Source organism: Calonectris borealis, chromosome W (assembly GCF_964195595.1).
Source record: "Calonectris borealis chromosome W, bCalBor7.hap1.2, whole genome shotgun sequence".
NCBI classification, from domain to species: Eukaryota; Metazoa; Chordata; class Aves; order Procellariiformes; family Procellariidae; genus Calonectris; species Calonectris borealis.
Window position 1 is genome coordinate 49,235,115 of NC_134351.1, and position 17,474 is coordinate 49,252,588.

At 45.3% G+C, this 17,474-nt stretch overlaps 1 protein-coding gene across 1 annotated transcript in view; it reads right to left on the reverse strand.

Moving 5' to 3' along the window:
• Positions 1-17,474, reverse strand: part of LOC142074781 (polycomb group RING finger protein 3-like) — a 58,387-nt gene that overhangs the window by 31,216 nt on the left and 9,697 nt on the right. Inside the window, exons 2-5 of the mRNA XM_075135652.1 lie at positions 6,635-6,731; positions 3,922-3,977; positions 2,794-2,904; positions 1,932-2,020 (exon numbers count right to left, since the gene is read on the reverse strand). Coding sequence (XP_074991753.1) covers positions 1,932-2,020; positions 2,794-2,904; positions 3,922-3,977; positions 6,635-6,731 — 353 coding nt within the window. The remainder of the gene's footprint in view (positions 1-1,931; positions 2,021-2,793; positions 2,905-3,921; positions 3,978-6,634; positions 6,732-17,474) is intronic.

Sequence of the window (17,474 nt, forward strand, 5' to 3'; positions counted from 1 at the left end):
TTAAATTCATTCTCCGAGGAGAAACAAGTGCAATTACCAATAATTTCTAAGAGGTGGTTCCCGAGGTACAGAAATGACGGCAGTGCCGAGTACAGATACCAGATTAGACTTACGACCAATGATTTTATCACCTCATAAAACAGCAACAAAATGATAATCTTGTCCCAGTTCCGAATAATGATAAACAGCACAACCGGGAACATATACTGCAAGCAAGGTATTACATGACCCAACATTGAGAGCCAGCCCCACAACTTTGACAGCCAATACATCAACATTGTGACCAATCAATATAATGGATGCTTATAACAATTTTGCCTTAACACTCTTTGGTCAGATCTATCGTTATCTCAACCCTTCGAGCCCCACGTTGGGCGCCAAAAAGGACTGTCGTGGTTTAACCTGGCAGGCAGCCAAATACCACGCAGCCGCTCACTCACTCCCCCCACCCCCCCAGTGGGACGGGGAGAGAATCGGAAGGGTAAGAGTGAGAAAAACTCGTGGGTTGAGATAAAGACAGTTTAATAGAACAAAAAAGGGAGAATAATGAGAATAAATAATGATAGAATATACAAAATGAGTGATGCACAATGCAATTGCTCACCACCCGTGCTGACCAATAACCAAGTAGCGATCGGCACTTCCTGGATCACGCCTACCGTTCATATACTGAGCATGACGTCACATGGTATGGAATACCCCATTGGCCAGCTGGGCTGGCTGTCCTGATTATGTTCCCTCCCATCTTGTGTACCTAGCTCAGTCAGTAGGCACGGGAGCTGTCCTTGGACTAGGAGGGCACTTAGCAACAACTGAAAACATCAGTGTGTTATCAACATTCTCCTCATACTGAATCCAAAACACAGCACTAGGAAGAAATTTAACCCTATCCCTGCCGAAACTAGGACACTGGTGATCACTGGACTGTGGCTGAATCTGGTTACTGTCACCAGAGCTGCTATGCTCTCCTTATTCAGGTATTGTGGGACTGCACCCTTTGTTGGTGAGGTCAGTGCCCTGCCTGCCTTGCTGTCACTCTTGGCTCCTGGCTTGCCTGCCCCTATGGAGTAGCAGCCTGCCCTTGCTGCTCCCTGACAAAACCATTATATCTCTTTAATGACTGTTTCTAATCTAGCCTCTGAATCCAGTAACATAGTTTAATATTTAAGGCATGTTTTAAAGTAATATTTTGAACTTTAAAATTTACTGATGCAGATGATGTAACAAATTTTTGAAGTTCAAAAGATTATATGGGAAAAAACAGCCTTTTGATCTCTGTGCTTCAATTCCCTTTTCTTTTCTCAATCATCTATTTTCTTTTTTTAGTCTAAGCTCTTTAGGATAAGTTTTATACTGTGCACTTAAATGATCTGGTACAAAGCACAACCATCTGAATACTACCATTGCACTATCATTGAATGGAAAATTAATCCAAATTTAATTTACTTTGGACACAGTTAGCAGGGAAACATGAAGGCAGTGACTTGTGTATTCCAATAGCAAGTTTCATACTCAAACAGGTTTTGTGTTTAAAACTTGACACTAAATACTAAGTAAAAAAAACCTTTTCATTCTAATTATTGAAACATATTCAGTTTGCACCGGAGTGGCATGGGAGTAGACTCTCAGATAAAGGGCCCAAATGACTTGAAATCTAGTTGAGATGAAAGCCAACACAGAGTTTAGCCAATACTCAGGAAACTCAGAAATAGTTATAACTATCAAACCTTAATGAAATTCTCAAAACCAAATTTCTCCACAGCTTCCTAAATAAAAAAGATGAAGCTCAAGTTTACACAAAAGCATGGGAGAACACTGTATCTTGTCTCTGTCAGAGGGAAAAAAGTTTATCAAAGAAAAATAATCATTTAAAGATAAAGTGGAAATACAAAATAAAACTAAGAAATGCCCTATATCAGAAGTAAGCCCACCTGTTCATCACTTCGATGATAGTCATTATCTTCGTCCTGTTTTTCTTCAGAAGTTTCTTTGTTTGAATTTTCATCTGGTTTAGTTTCACCTTTCAGAAGAAAGCAGAGCATTACAATAATTAGATTAGACATATCAGATGACAAGTAATCCTGAAACAAAGTCAAGACTATAAGAGCAACTGTGGTTTTTTTTGTTTGGGTTTGTTTTTTTAAGTAATTAGGCTTGTCAGAGCATGATCAGCTTCTCTTCTAACCAGGAAAAAAGTTGGAAAGCAGATTTATTCTTGGTAGCAGAGATGTGGACACTAATCCAAAGGTTCCCAAAAAGCAGTTCAAGACACCTTGCTACAAATTTGCCAGGGCTCATTCACTATTCTGTAAAACTGATATGCTCTCCTGACAGTCACAAATTTGAGAATTCCCTTGGATAAATACACACATACACATACATTTTATGTATAACCACCACACCATTTCTATTACAAAATTACACTTAACATCAGCAGTTTCTGAAGTTAATGCAATTCAGGACTGGGATAAAAAGTAACCTTTTCTTATCATAGAGTTCCCACACAGATACTACTGAAGATCTTCACCAGGAACACATTCCAGCCAACTAAAAGAACACATTCTGTAAACAAGTGCGACGCAAAACAATAATGCACTTAGATGGTGAGTTCAAAGTGGTGAGTTCTTGTATATACTCCAATATATAAGCACAAGCAAGCCTTGTACAATATTATACAACAATTATGAGTGCTAATAAATATTAGCTAGACACCTACCTCTGAGAAATCCTTTCAGCAGCTTAATGGCAGCCTGCGCCCCCACCCCAAGACAGAATAAACATAAGACCATTTACCATTGCGATGTGAATCTAGATGTTGCTTTGCAGAGCATGTCTCCCCTTTGATGTCCCCTGGTACTTCCATACCCAGTTTGTGATAGAATTCCCTCTGCTTATTCATTTCCGCTGTTTAAAATTGTAAATATTAGTTATGTAATAATGTTCTAGCACAATATTTATCAAGGTATTCCAAACCCCTCTTCTGTTCTGTAAAAGAAGCTTGTCAGGCAGGAAGTGATATTAGCACTTTTTGCTACTTCTCTACTCTTGCTGCCATAATCGAGTTACCCCCAGATCTTATTCTCGAGAGGCAGAATACTACCAAGTCATTTGCAGAGCTATTACTACACCATTCTGTTATTACATATAAAATAAATTTTAAATACTATACCATACTTTGTGTTTTTCCCCCTTCAATATTTCTGTCAAAATATTGGTTTTGAATTTTTATCCGTATTTCTGATTTTCAATATCCTAGAAACAATTTTAAAATAATCTCTTTACCTAAACTTGCTTATAAATGTCCGATAATGTCCTCACTTGACAGCTTAATTGGATTGAAATATTCTACTTAAATAAAAGTAGCAACACACCACTGAAAAATAATACTGAATAATTACTATAAAGCATTCCTTTAGTTCAACAGATTCATTATCAAAGTAGATTATAAGAACACAAATGCAAAGGTACCTGCTAGCAAAGGATTTAAGTACATCTTAGGAGAAGAAAAATTCACTGAAACTAAAAGTTATGCTACATCAGTATTCTACCTCTGAGAACTCTGCAAAACTGTCAAAAAAGACATGAATATGTACACAGTTTATTAAAGAAGAATGTATGCAAATTATAGAATGCCAACATGAAAAAGTTGTAGTGGTATTTAGGTTTACATAATGTTACTTTTCCCTGAAATAACACCAGCATTTTCATTTCTGAAGTTTTTTCAGTAACACTGCTAGTACAAGTCTAAAATTAAAAAAAGCACTGAAGTATAGAGGAAAAGTAGTGCTAGAACCGGAACAAGTGAAGATAGTATTTTTCATCCCCCCATGAACATTTTCCTCACTTCCTCCTTTCGTTAATGTAAAGGAACTATGTGTAAATCTAACATTCAGTAAAAATAGGTCATACCAGAAAACTTACCTTCTTGGAGGCCTGGCACAAGTTTGTAAACAATATCTTGCATTGTTCTATCATGACTAGCAGGAAAAAAAAGAAAAATTGAAGGTTTAAATTAGCCATCTTGATTCAAAACATTTCTTTTAAAGAGATTCAGTATTAAAACAACTCTACAAACCTCTAAAATCTTGTAAGAAATAAAAATATTTATCTTGGATAACTGAAATATCAAACATGAGATAACAGTAACAAGAAAGGAATGCAGATAAGGTTCAGGCTAAGACAAGAACTGACAGAAGTTAAACTGACAAAAGTTTAACAGAAATGCTAGGAAGGATGCTAGGAAGGATGGTCTTTATGATGCAAAGGATGGCATCCTGTGAGAGATGCCATATACCTGCATGTGTATCAGTAACATAACTCTCAAAATTCCTTGACAGTTTTGACAAAAGCATTTTTTTTATTTTCTGTTTCTAGACACTAGACTGTTTCTTATCTCTTTTAATTAATCTCTCGTGTTGCTAGGTTGTTTAGTTATCCTTACTGGGCTTTTTAAAAAACATGAGGAAAAAAGCCTATAGGGGAAAAAAGAAGAGAACAAAGAAGAGAGCAAAGGAAAGAAAATTTGCGTTTGCTCTTATAATCCAGCATTTTACCCAAGAGCAACATCATGTAGCTCAGAATCCCATCTAGCTAAAAAGGGTGGAACAAAAAAAGACAGACTGATCCAGCACATAAGGAAGGAAATGGTGGGGAAGCAGGACTGGTTAAGATTCTAAACACTGATGTTTTCAACCAAAGTTTAACTACAAGCTGCCGTTTCCTGGATTACTCTAAAACAAGTCATTGCCTGAAAGGACCAGAACATTACCCTGACTTCCAAACTATAAATAAAATCCAATACAAGCTAAAATGTCAGCCTCAGCTGCTACCGGGGCATTAACCCCACAAGAGTTTACAATACCAAACACCAGCTTTGACTCTCAGGTTAGGATTTTTAAATGTCATTTACAGATTGCAGGAACATCTCCAAAAACATTTCAATCTAAATGAATGATTTTAGCCACCAGCGTGAGAGTAGAGGTGAGAATTTAACAGCATTCTTAATGATGAAACATGAGATGTGTTTGTTTTACCTATTCCCCAGATGGATGGGGATGAATTAGATCACAGATTCTTGTAACTAAGGCATAATACAAAGTTCCTCCCTATTAATTCTCTATTGAAGAAACCACAGACTTCCAAAAGCAGGTTGGACAAAGGCTATCTGTTTTGATCTTTAAGGGGCAGTATTTTGTAACTAGCTCAGGAAAATACTTCTCTAGGAGGGCATCTTCATTTTTCAAAGCAGTAGAGCAAAGAACCTAGACTGAAGAAGGGGATCAGTTTTTAAAAAGACATAATACTGTGCATTCAGTGTCCACAAAAAACTGTCAAATCCACTTCTAACTACTCAATTTGAGGCTATGCTCCCAGACCTCTCTTAGCATTGAAAACAGGCTTCTGAACCAATACATGGATGTATTCCTGTAGCTTTACAGAGGACAACCATGTTGTCTTAAGTGCCGTTTGTTTCTTCTTGCCTACTGGCATGGATTTGACATTACTGTTTTGTCATATTTCAAAATACACTCTAGTACAGCCTCTACATTATTCTTGGAAGGTATAAGAAAAACCTATCTTATTTCTGACTCCTGAAGGGGACTCAGTTTTGAGCAATTCAGAAAATTTTTATAGGATATGCACAATTCTCAGTGAAAGTGGAGAAAGAATCAAATTCATTTTCTATAGCCACTTCTTCAAAAGCTGCACTAGAACTGAGACATGCACATTTGAAGCAGTGCCACAAATGAAAAGAAACTTTTCATGGAGGTAGACAAGAGTCTACACAACATACAGCAGCTATTGTGAACACACTGTCTCAATACATTTCTATCAATGAAAGTTGCTATGGTACAAATCTCTAGGGCAGATCCGGCCAAGTCAGGTGGTATAAACATTTGACTGATACCTTTGAAATTTTTAAAATGAGAGGAAACTGTTGAAGAAAAAGAAAGGTAATATACAAATAAACAGAAAATACACTGAAAAAGAAGAAAATTAAGGTACAACACCCCATTCATTTTAAGTCAAACACTAAAGGAGCCCTATATGGGAATGGAAAGAAGTAGGCACAAATCTTTCAGAGGCTGTTCCATTCAAGATGTTGAAGCCACTACTCTAACTTTTCTGCTACCAACTTTCTCATCTGCACCTATGAACTAAACAGTTCTTTGAAAGGCTAAATCAACAATAATGCTGTGTATTTGCAAAGTCTTTGAACATACTCTCTGTCACTGAAAACCACTGTCCAACTGCCAGTCATTGTTCTGAAGATTTAATACAAGTGTAAATCATGTAGATGTTCCATATGTGCAACCTCTATGATCCAGGCATATAAAACAGGAAGTGACTAAATATCATTAAACTTCACTCAGGAATTAAACAATAAAGTCTATTGTGTTTGTCCGATTCAAGAGAAAAGGATTTGCCTCAAAAGAATTGCAAATTCACAGCAGAATTCAATACTTTACCTCTTTTATATAAATCTTCTATCTTCTAATCAAGCTTCTTTATATATATTTAAAATACTGATAAGCAAATAAAAAAAAGTAGAGAGAAATTGTGCTGTATTTGAGAGGTTTGTACAGCCCAGAGAGTAACTAGTTGTGCTTTTCCTTTCATACTGCACACTTACCCGATATACTGTAATGGATGGCTCTGGTGTATAACAATCCGACATGTTGGACAGGTGTTGTTTTCCTCCAAATACTTCACCAAGCAGCTTCTACAGACTAATAACAAGAGCATTAATAATTAAAAAGAAATAAAACAAGACGTAGTTTGAAGAAACTTGTGAGGTAGCTGGGGGTATGAGTGGGTTTCCGACACCCTTGGGCTGTGCCTGTAGAGGGACCGGCTGGCAGGTGACACGTCTTTCGAGAAGGGCGGGCAAGAGTTGGGCGGTGCTGGTGGTCCCCATGGCCAGTTCAAACCCCGGGAAGCTGCATATAACCGGCCCCTAGGGAGCTCTAACGACCAAGAGTGTGGCGTTGGTTGGGAGTGGTGTCAGCAGTTTGCATGAAAAGGGCAGCGCACTCTGCCTGTTGTTGGGCTTCTGCCTGCTCTGCAGGCTTAGGCTGCAGCCCTGACAGTCACCCCAACTAACTGGTGGCTGTGCAAGCCTACCCAGAAACTTGAGGTCTCCAGGGAATTAGAATTAGAAGGATGACATCTTTCAAAAGAATTACCATTCTATAGGTAAGAGGGACATTTTTCTTCTGAGAACTATAAGGAGACTGTGACCTGCCAAAAGAAAATGGTGTCCACCCACTGCAACTGCAAGGCTGAGGCTGAAACCCAAACAAAAGCACTGCAGCCTACCTATGCTAACGTCTCCACCCAAACAGACCTCCCAAGGACTGAAATAGCTGTCCAGATCTCAGGTTGCATGGAGCTGCAGCGCCTGGAAGTCCCCCTAATACCTGAAGGCAGCGGTGGATGTCATAGCTGCAAGTGTGCCCAGCTAGAAGAACTCCTCAAACAAGTAGCTATGTTACAAGAGGATCTCGACAGACAGCGCAGTATCCGGGAATGTGAGCAGGAGATCGATACATGGTATTGTGCGCTCTCCCAGGCTGAGCGACAGCCCGGCCTTAAGGCTGTGCAAGGGGAAGGTAAGCCTGAATTCAACTTCAAGGTGACTGACACAAGAAACTCACAAGATAAAGGAGATTGGACCCTTGTCTCTGCTCGGGGCAGAAGGAAGAACCTTCCCCCTTCCCCTAAAGTGCCCCTACCTAACAGAGATGACACTCTGGGGTTGGAGAACAAAGAGCACATGCGTAACGAATAGGATCCAGGAAAAGCCGACCATGCAAAGTTGATCCACCCATCCACCCGCATTAGAACCAGTGCCACCAGAAAAGCACGGAAAGTATTAGTAAATGGAGACTTCTTACTGAGAAGCACCGAAGCACCCATTTGCCGTCCAGACAATTTCTCTAGAGAAGTTTGCTGCCTACCAGGAGCTCGCATTCACGATGTCACTGAGAGGCTGCCGAGCCTGGTGGACCCTACAGATTACCATCCACGCCTACTACTCCATGTAGGGTCCAATGATACTGCGACGAGGCAACTTAGAAACATCAAAAGAGACTATATGTCCCTCGGAGCAATGTTAAAAGGATCTGGAGCACAAGGGGTGTTCTCCTCTATCCTCCCAGTCAGAGGAAGGGGTTCAGGAAGGAGGAAATGAATTGAACAGGTGAATGCCTGGATGTGTGGCTGGTGCCATACTCAAGGTTTTGGCTTCTATGACCATGGATCTACCTTTGAGAAGCTATGTGTCGTAGTTTAACCTGGCAGGCAGCCAAACACCACACAGTCGCTCACTCACTCCCCCCCACCCCCAGTAGGACAGGGAAAGAATCGGAAGGGTAAGAGTGAGAAAAACTTGTGGGCTGAGATAAAGACAGTTTAATGGAACAGAAAAGGAAGAGGAAAAAAAAATAATGATAGAATATACAAAATGAGTGATGCACAATGCAATTGCTCACCACCCGCGCTGACCGATAACCAAGTAGCGATCTCTATTTCCTGGAACACGCCTACCATTCATATACTGAGCATGACGTCACATGGTATGGAATACCCCGTTGGCCAGCTGGGCCAGCTGTCCCAGCTACGCTCCCTCCCAGCGCTTGGTAGAGCATGTAAGCTGAATGACCTTGACTAGCAGGGTACTCAGCAACAACTGAAAACATCAGTGTGTTATCAACATGCTTCTCATGCTAAACCCAAAACACAGCACTAGGAAGAAATTTAACTCTATCCCAGCCAAAACCAGGACAGTATCCACCCCTTATTCTATACCATTTACGTCATGCCTAGGTCTCACATTTTCCAATACATTCCAATTAATCACCACCACCTTTATGTCTTTTTTTTTATATATATATATACATATATATATATACACACACAGAGATATCATTCCCTTAGTCCATGGGCCATTCCTCTAAAATGTCAACTGAGTTCACTTAGTCCGTGACTTTGGGCTCCATCTGTCATAACAGTCCTTCAGGGCAGGAGAGATGGTGTGTGGTGTTGGACTGTTGCATCCTGAAGCCAGTTCTGATTCCATTATCACTGCGCTCATCTGGTTCTATCATCGTTGCACTTTGCTCGGTTTCATCGGAGTTCATTCTTCATTAATCTGGGTGATTTTCACTGCTATACCATTGATAGCAACCATAGAAATAATGATAAACAATATCATATAACAATTAACATCATAAAATTCAGTTCATTGGCTATTTTCACCCAAAATCAAATCCCCTTGAGGTACACACCGGACTTCCCCATCCTTTCGCATCACCCACCAAGTGCACCCAGGTCCTTCAGCAAAAGCAATCCCACGGATGGGTTTTCCCTTGCCAGAGGCAGGAGTAACCCAGACTGTCTTCCCCAGCATATTTCTTATGTGCACGACAGGGAATTTATCCCCATCTACAGTATGTAAGGATTTTGATTGGGCAGGGCCAGCTTGATTGACAGATCCCCTGGTGATGACTAAAAAGGTGGCTTTTGCTAAATGTATGTCCCAATGCTTGAATGTCCCACCACCCATTGCTCTCAGCGTAGTCTTTAGCAGCCCGTTGTATCATTCGATTTTCCCAGAGGCTGGTGCACGATAGGGGATGTGATAGACCCACTCAATGCCATGCTCTTTGGCCCAGGTGCCTATGAGGGTGTTTCGGAAATGAGTCCCGTTGTCTGACTCAATTCTTTCTGGGGTGCCATGTCGCCACAGGACTTGTTTTTCAAGGCCCAGGATAGTGTTCCAGGCAGTGGCATGGGGCACGGGATGCGTTTCTAGCCATCCGGTGGTTGCTTCCACCATGGTGAGCACATAGCGCTTGCCATGGCGGGTCTGCGGAAGTGTGATAAAATCGATCTGCCAGGTCTCCCCATATTTATATTTCAACCATCGTCCTCCATACCAGAGAGGCCTTACTCGCTTGGCTGGCTTGATGGCAGCGCATGTTTCACATGCATGAATAACCTGTGCAATAGCGTCCATGGTCAAGTCCACCCCTCGATCACGAGCCCATCTATATGTTGCATCTCTTCCTTGATGGGCTGAGGCATCATGGGCCTACCGAGCTATAAATAATTCACCCTTATGTTGCCAGTCCAGATCCACCTGAGCCACTTCAATCTTAGCAGCCTGGTCCACCTGCTGGTTGTTTTGATGTTCTTCAGTGGCCCAACTATTGGGTACGTGAGCATCTACGTGACGTACTTTTACAGTCAGGTTCTCTACCCGGGCAGCAATATCTTGCCACAATGCGGCAGCCCAGATGGGTTTACCTCTGCGCTGCCAGTTGTTCTGCTTCCACTGCTGCAACCACCCCCACAGGGCATTTGCCACCATCCATGAGTCAGTATAGAGATAAAGTACTGGCCATTTTTCTCGTTCAGCAATATCCAAGACCAGCTGGATGGCTTTCACCTCTGCAAACTGGCTCGACTCACCTTCTCCTTCAGCAGTTTCTGCGTCTTGTCATATAGGACTCCATACAGCAGCTTTCCACCTCCGATGCTTCCCCACAAGGCGACAGGACCCATCAGTGAACAGGGCATATTGCTTCTCGTTTTCTGGTAGTTTATTATACAGTGGGGCTTCTTCAGCACGTGTCACCTCCTCCTCTGGGGATATTCCAAAATCTTTGCCTTCTGGCCAGTTCGTGATCACTTCCAAGATTCCTGGGCGACTGGGGTTTCCTATTCGGGCCCGTTGTGTGATCAGTGCGACCCACTTACTCCACGTAGCATCGGTTGCATGATGTGTAGAGGGGACGCTCCCTTTGAACATCCAGCCCAGAACTGGCAGTCGGGGTGCCAGGAGGAGCTGTGCTTCAGTACCAACCACTTCCGAAGCAGCTCGAACCCCTTCATATGCTGCCAATATCTCCTTCTCAGTTGGAGTGTAGCGGGCCTCGGATCCTCTGTATCCGCAACTGCAGAACCCCAGGGTCGACCTCGAGTCTCCCCTGGTGCTTTCTGCCAGAGGCTCCAGGTAGGGCCATTCTCCCCGGCTGCGGTGTAGAGCACATTCTTCACATCTTGTCCTGCCCGGACTGGCCCAAGGGCTACTGCATGAACTATCTCCCGTTTAATTTGTTCAAAGGCTTGTTGTTGCTCAGGGCCCCATTTGAAATTGTTCTTCTTCCGAGTCACTTGATAGAGAGGTCTTACGATTTGACTGTAATCTGGAATATGCATTCTCCAAAAACCCACCACGCCTAAGAAAGCTTGTGTTTCCTTTTTGCTAGTTGGTGGGGACATGGCTGTTATTTTGTTGATCACATCTGTTGGGATCTGACGACGTCCATCTTGCCATTTTATTCCTAAAAACTGGATCTCCTGTGCAGGTCCCTTGACCATACTTTGTTTTATGGCAAAACCGGCCTCCAGAAGGGTTTGGACTATTCTCTCCCCTTTCTCAAAAGCTTCTTCTGCTGTGCTGCCCCATACGATGATGTCATCAGTGTACTGCAGGTGTTCTGGAGCCTCACCCTGTTCCAGTGCGGTGTGGATCAGTCCATGGCAAATGGTAGGGCTGTGTTTCCACCCCTGGGGCAGTCGGTTCCAGGTGTACTGGACGCCCCACCAAGTGAAAGCAAACTGTGGCCTGCACTCTGCCGCCAAAGGGATGGAGAAGAACGCATTAGCGATGTCAATGGTGGCGTACCACTTGGCTGCCTTTGACTCCAGTTTGTATTGAAGTTCTAGCATGTCCGGCACGGCAGCACTCAGTGGCGGCGTGACTTCGTTCAGGTCACGATAGTCTGCTGTTAGTCTCCACTCTCCATTGGACTTTCGCACTGGCCATATGGGACTGTTAAAGGGTGAGCGAGTCTTGCTGATCACTCCTTGGCTCTCCAGTCGACGAATCAGCTCATGGATGGGAAGCAGGGAGTCTCGGTTGGTGCGAGATTGCCTCCGGTGCACTGTTGTGGTAGCGATTGGTACCTGCTGTTCTTCAACCCTCAGCAACCCCACAACAGAAGGGTCTTCTGAGAGACCGGGCAAGGTGGACAGCTGTTTAATTTCCTCCGTCTCCAGGGCAGCTATACCAAAAGCCCACTGGTACCCTTTTGGGTCCTTGAAATACCCTCTCCTGAGGTAGTCTATGCCAAGGATGCACGGAGCCTCTGGGCCAGTCACAATGGGGTGCTTCTGCCACTCATTCCCGGTTAGGCTCACTTCGGCCTCCAATACAGTTAACTCTTGGGATCCCCCTGTCACTCCAGAAATACAGATGGGTTCTGCCCCTTTATAGCTTGATGGCATCAGGGTACACTGTGCACTGGTGTCTACGAGAGCCTTATACTCCTGTGGCTCTGATGTGCCAGGCCATCTGTCCTGGTTCCAGCCGGGACAGGGTTAACTTTCTTTCCAGTAGCTTGGGGGGGTGTGCTGTGTTTTGGGTTCGGTGTGAAAGGAGCGTTGATGGCCCATTGATGCTTTGGCTGTTGCTGGGTGATGCTTGCACCGGGAGAGGGGAGCACAGCCGGGGTGGTGGACCCAGCTGGCCAATGGGGTATTCTATACCATGTGACATCATGCTCAGTATAAAAACCAGGTGTGTGGGGGGGCTCGCCCCCCGTTCGTGACACACGGTCGGCGGTTGGTGAGCGGTTGTGTTGTGCATTGCCTGCTTTGTGTATTCTGTTATTGTTGTTGTTCTCATTGTTATTATTACTGTTCTACTTAGTTTTATTTCAATTATTAAACTGTTTTTATCTCAACCCGGGAGCTTTCCTACTTGTGCCCTCCCAATTCTCTCCCCCATCCCACCGCGGGGGGGGTGATCGAGCGGCTGCGTGGCGTTTATTTTTGCTGGCTGGGGTTAAACCACGACAGTCCTTTTTGGCGCCCAACGTGGGGCACGAAGGGTTGAGATAACGACAGATTATTTAGAGCATATTAAGGAATTTATATCTGGTAACATATTCGTTTGTTCTGCACCATGCTCTTGTTTTTACTGTACATGTTAAAAATTGGAGTTGGGTTTTGTAGTCTGTTGTGCTCTGCAGTGATTAATGATGTTTTGCCTGGGAGATTTGTTACTAAAACGCTGGCATTGGGGGTTATTTGGTATTTGGGATTCGTAATGAAGCCGTTTCTGCGTTTCGGGTACCACCTCATGGAGACCATTAGCAATTATACCTTTTCCTCCGAGAGATTTTTTATGGAGGAAATAGAGAATGGCACCCTCACTACCTTCATCTCCTTTGTTAAAATAACTTGCCAGTACCTTGAACATCCCTGGGTAGTTAAGATACATCTCTTGGTACTCCTTGGGAATATTGTTGCGGTTTTATCCAAGGTTAGTAAGCAATTTAAGAATGTCATCCAGAGATCTGCCCCAAGGTTGGATAGTTATGAGTGGCAGGGCGAGTGGGATAGCATGGGCAAATGCCTAGGGCGATGGGCACCCCCAGTGTTCTGGAACTTTACCCCTGAACAAGTGAAGAACCCTGAAAAATTAGTAGAATATTTGGAAGAAGTATGCTGTCACCCTGGCCATTCTAGGGAGACACAAATCACTGCAATGTGCTGGGGCCTGGCCCACGCCTACCGAGCCCTATTAAACACCACTCAGAACCCCCAAGGGGAAGGAAACGTCTCTGCAGCTGATGACAAAGCAACAGGCCCTGCGGCTACCCCACCCCTCAAGGCAAGCACAGCGGCTCCCTCACCCCCCAGGGCAGGCACGGCAGCTACTCCGCCCCCTGCGATAAACCAACCCATGCCGGTATCAGTCACCCCTATACAAAAAAGAAAATGCACAAGAAAATCAGCTCGTCTAGTAAGGGATGAAGATGAACCAGGGCCATCACGAGAACAGGAGGAGGAGGAGGCAGAACCCGTAAATGAGATGGTAACCACCCGATCCCTATCCCTGAGTGAGCTGCGAGATATGCGAAAAGACTTCAGCTGTTGTCCAGGCGAGCACATTGTCACCTGGCTGCTCCCATGCTGGGATAATGGGGCCAGTAGCCTGGAATTAGAGGGTAGGGAAGCCAAGCAGCTGGGATCCCTTTCTAGGGAAGGGGGCATTGACAAAGCAATTGGCCAAGGGGCACAAGTCCTCAGCCTCTGGAGGCGACTCCTGTCAGGTGTGAAGGAAAGGTATCCCTTCAAGGAAGATGTTATATCCCACCCAGGCAAGTGGAGCACCATGGAGAGAGGTATCCAGTACCTGAGGGAATTAGCCGTGCTGGAAGTGATTTATGATGACCTGAACAACGAGCAGTTATCCAAAGACCAGGATGAGGTCAAATGCACCCGACCCATGTGGCGGAAGTTTGTACGGAGCGCACCAGCGTCACATGCAAACTCATTGGCAATAATGACCTGGAGAGATGGAGAGGAACAAACAGTGGATGAACTGGCTGGCCAACTCCGGCAATATGAAGAAAGTCTCTCTTCCTCCCTACGAGCCTGTGTCTCTGCTGTGGAGAAACTGTCTCAGGAGGTCCAGCAACTCAAAGAGGATATGTCCTGCTCCCCCCCTGCACGGGCCAGCGTCTCAGCCATTAGGAGCAAACGTCCCTCTGCTCAAGAGAGGAGACATCGTGGGTACACACCCCGGGGCACCCTGTGGTTTTACCTGCGTGACCACGGAGAGGACATGAGGAAGTGGGATGGAAAACCTACCTCAGTCCTACAGGCACGGGTACGTGAGTTGCAAGGGAAAACAACCACAAAAGGGGGTTCTTCCAGGAAAACTGCTGCTCCAGTCTCCAGTGAGTTCCCCAGACAGAGTAGAAGGGCTGATTCCACTTCCGACCTTAACAAAGGGACTTCTGACTCATACTTAGAAGAAGTAGATAGCGAATATGATGACCAGGACTAGAGGGGCCCTGCCTCTAGCCAGGTGGAGGAAAGGGACAACCGGGTTTACTGGACTGTGTGGATTCGATGGCCTGGCACATCAGATCCACAAGAATATAAGGCTCTCGTAGACACCGGTGCACAGTGTACCCTGATGCCATCAGGCTATAAAGGGGCAGAACCCATTTGTATTTCTGGAGTGACAGGGGGATCCCAAGAGTTAACTGTGTTGGAGGCCGAAGTGAGCCTAACCGGGAACGAGTGGCAGAAGCACCCCATTGTGACTGGCCCAGAGGCTCCGTGCATCCTTGGCATAGACTACCTCAGGAGAGGGTATTTCAAGGACCCAAAAGGGTACCGGTGGGCTTTTGGTATAGCTGCCCTGGAGACGGAGGAAATTAAACAGCTGTCCACCTTGCCCGGTCTCTCAGAGGACCCTTCTGTTGTGGGGTTGTTAAAGGTCCAAGAACAACAGGTGCCGATCGCTACCACAACAGTGCATCGGCGACAATACCGCACCAACCGAGACTCCCTGATCGCCATCCATGAGCTGATTCGTCGACTGGAGAGCCAAGGAGTGATCAGCAAGACTCGCTCACCCTTTAACAGTCCCATATGGCCAGTGCGAAAGTCCAAGGGAGAGTGGAGGCTAACAGTAGACTACCGTGGCCTGAACGAAGTCACGCCGCCACTGAGTGCTGCCATGCAGGACATGCTAGAACTCCAATAAGAACTGGAGTCAAAGTCAGCCAAGTGGTACGCCACCATTGATATCGCTAATGCATTCTTCTCCATCCCTTTGGCGGCAGAGTGCAGGCCACAGTTTGCTTTCACTTGGAGGGGCGTCCAGTACACCTGGAACCGACTGCCCCAGGGGTGGAAACACAGCCCTACCATTTGCCATGGACTGATCCACACCGCACTGGAACAGGGTGAGGCTCCAGAACACCTGCAATACATTGATGACATCATCGTGTGGGGCAACACAGCAGAGGAAGTTTTCAAGAAAGGGGAGAGAATAGTCCAAATCCTTCTGAAGGCCGGCTTTGCAATAAAACGAAGTAAGGTCAAGGGACCTGCACAGGAGATCCAGTTTTTAGGAATAAAATGGCAAGATGGACGTCGTCAGATCCCAACAGATGTGATCAATAAAATAACAGCCATGTCTCCACCAACTAACAAACAGGAAACGCAAGCTTTCTTAGGCGTTGTGGGCTTTTGGAGAATGCATATTCCAAATTACAGTCAGATCGTAAGCCCTCTCTATCACGTGACCAGGAAGAAGAACGACTTCAGATGGGGCCCTGAGCAACGACAAGCATTTGAGCAAATTAAACAGGAGATAGTTCATGCAGTAGCCCTTGGGCCAGTCCAGGCAGGACAAGATGTAAAGAATGTGCTCTACACCGCAGCCGGGGAGAATGGCCCTACCTGGAGCCTCTGGCAGAAAGCACCAGGGGAGACTCGAGGTCGACCCCTGGGGTTCTGGAGTCGGGGATACAGAGGATCCGAGGCCCGCTACACTCCAACTGAGAAGGAGATATTGGCAGCATATGAAGGGGTTCGAGCTGCTTCGGAAGTGGTTGGTACTGAAGCACAGCTCCTCCTGGCACCCCGACTGCCAGTGCTGGGCTGGATGTTCAAAGGGAGGGTCCCCTCTACACATCATGCAACCGATGCTACGTGGAGTAAGTGGGTCGCACTGATCACACAACGGGCCCAAATAGGAAACCCCAGTCGCCCAGGAATCTTGGAGGTGATCACGAACTGGCCAGAAGGCAAAGATTTTGGAATATCCCCAGAGGAGGAGGTGACGCGTGCTGAAGAGGCCCCACCATATAACAAACTACCAGAAAACGAGAAGCAATATGCCCTGTTCCCTGATGGGTCCTGTCGCCTTGTGGGAAAACATCGGAGATGGAAGGCTGCGGTATGGAGTCCTATACGCCAAGTTGCAGAAACTGCTGAAGGAGAAGGTGAATCGAGTCAGTTTGCAGAGGTGAAAGCCATCCAGCTGGCCTTGGGCATTGCCGAACGAGAAAAATGGCCAGTACTTTATACTGACTCATGGATGGTGGCAAATGCCCTGTGGGGATGGTTGCAGCAGTGGAAGCAGAACAACTGGCAGCGCAGAGGTAAACCCATCTGGGCTGCCGCATTGTGGCAAGATATTGCTGCCTGGGTAGAGAACCTGACTGTAAAAGTACATCACGTAGATGCTCACGTACCCAAGAGTCGGGCCAGTGAAGAGCACCAAAACAATCAGCAGGTGGACCAGGCTGCCAAGATCGAAGTAGCTCAGGTAGATCTGGACTGGCAACATAAAGGTGAATTATTTATAGCTCGGTGGGCCCATGACACTTCAGGCCACCAAGGGAGAGATGCAACATATAGATGGGCTCGTGATCGAGGGGTGGACTTAACCATGGACACTATTGCACAGTTTATCCACGAATGTGAAACATGCGCTGCAATCAAGCAAGCCAAGCGAGTAAAGCCTCTTTGGTATGGAGGACGATGGTTGAAGTATAAATATGGGGAGGCTTGGCAGATTGATTATATCACACTCCCACAAACCCGACAGGGCAAGCGCTATGTGCTCACCATGGTGGAAGCAACCACAGGAT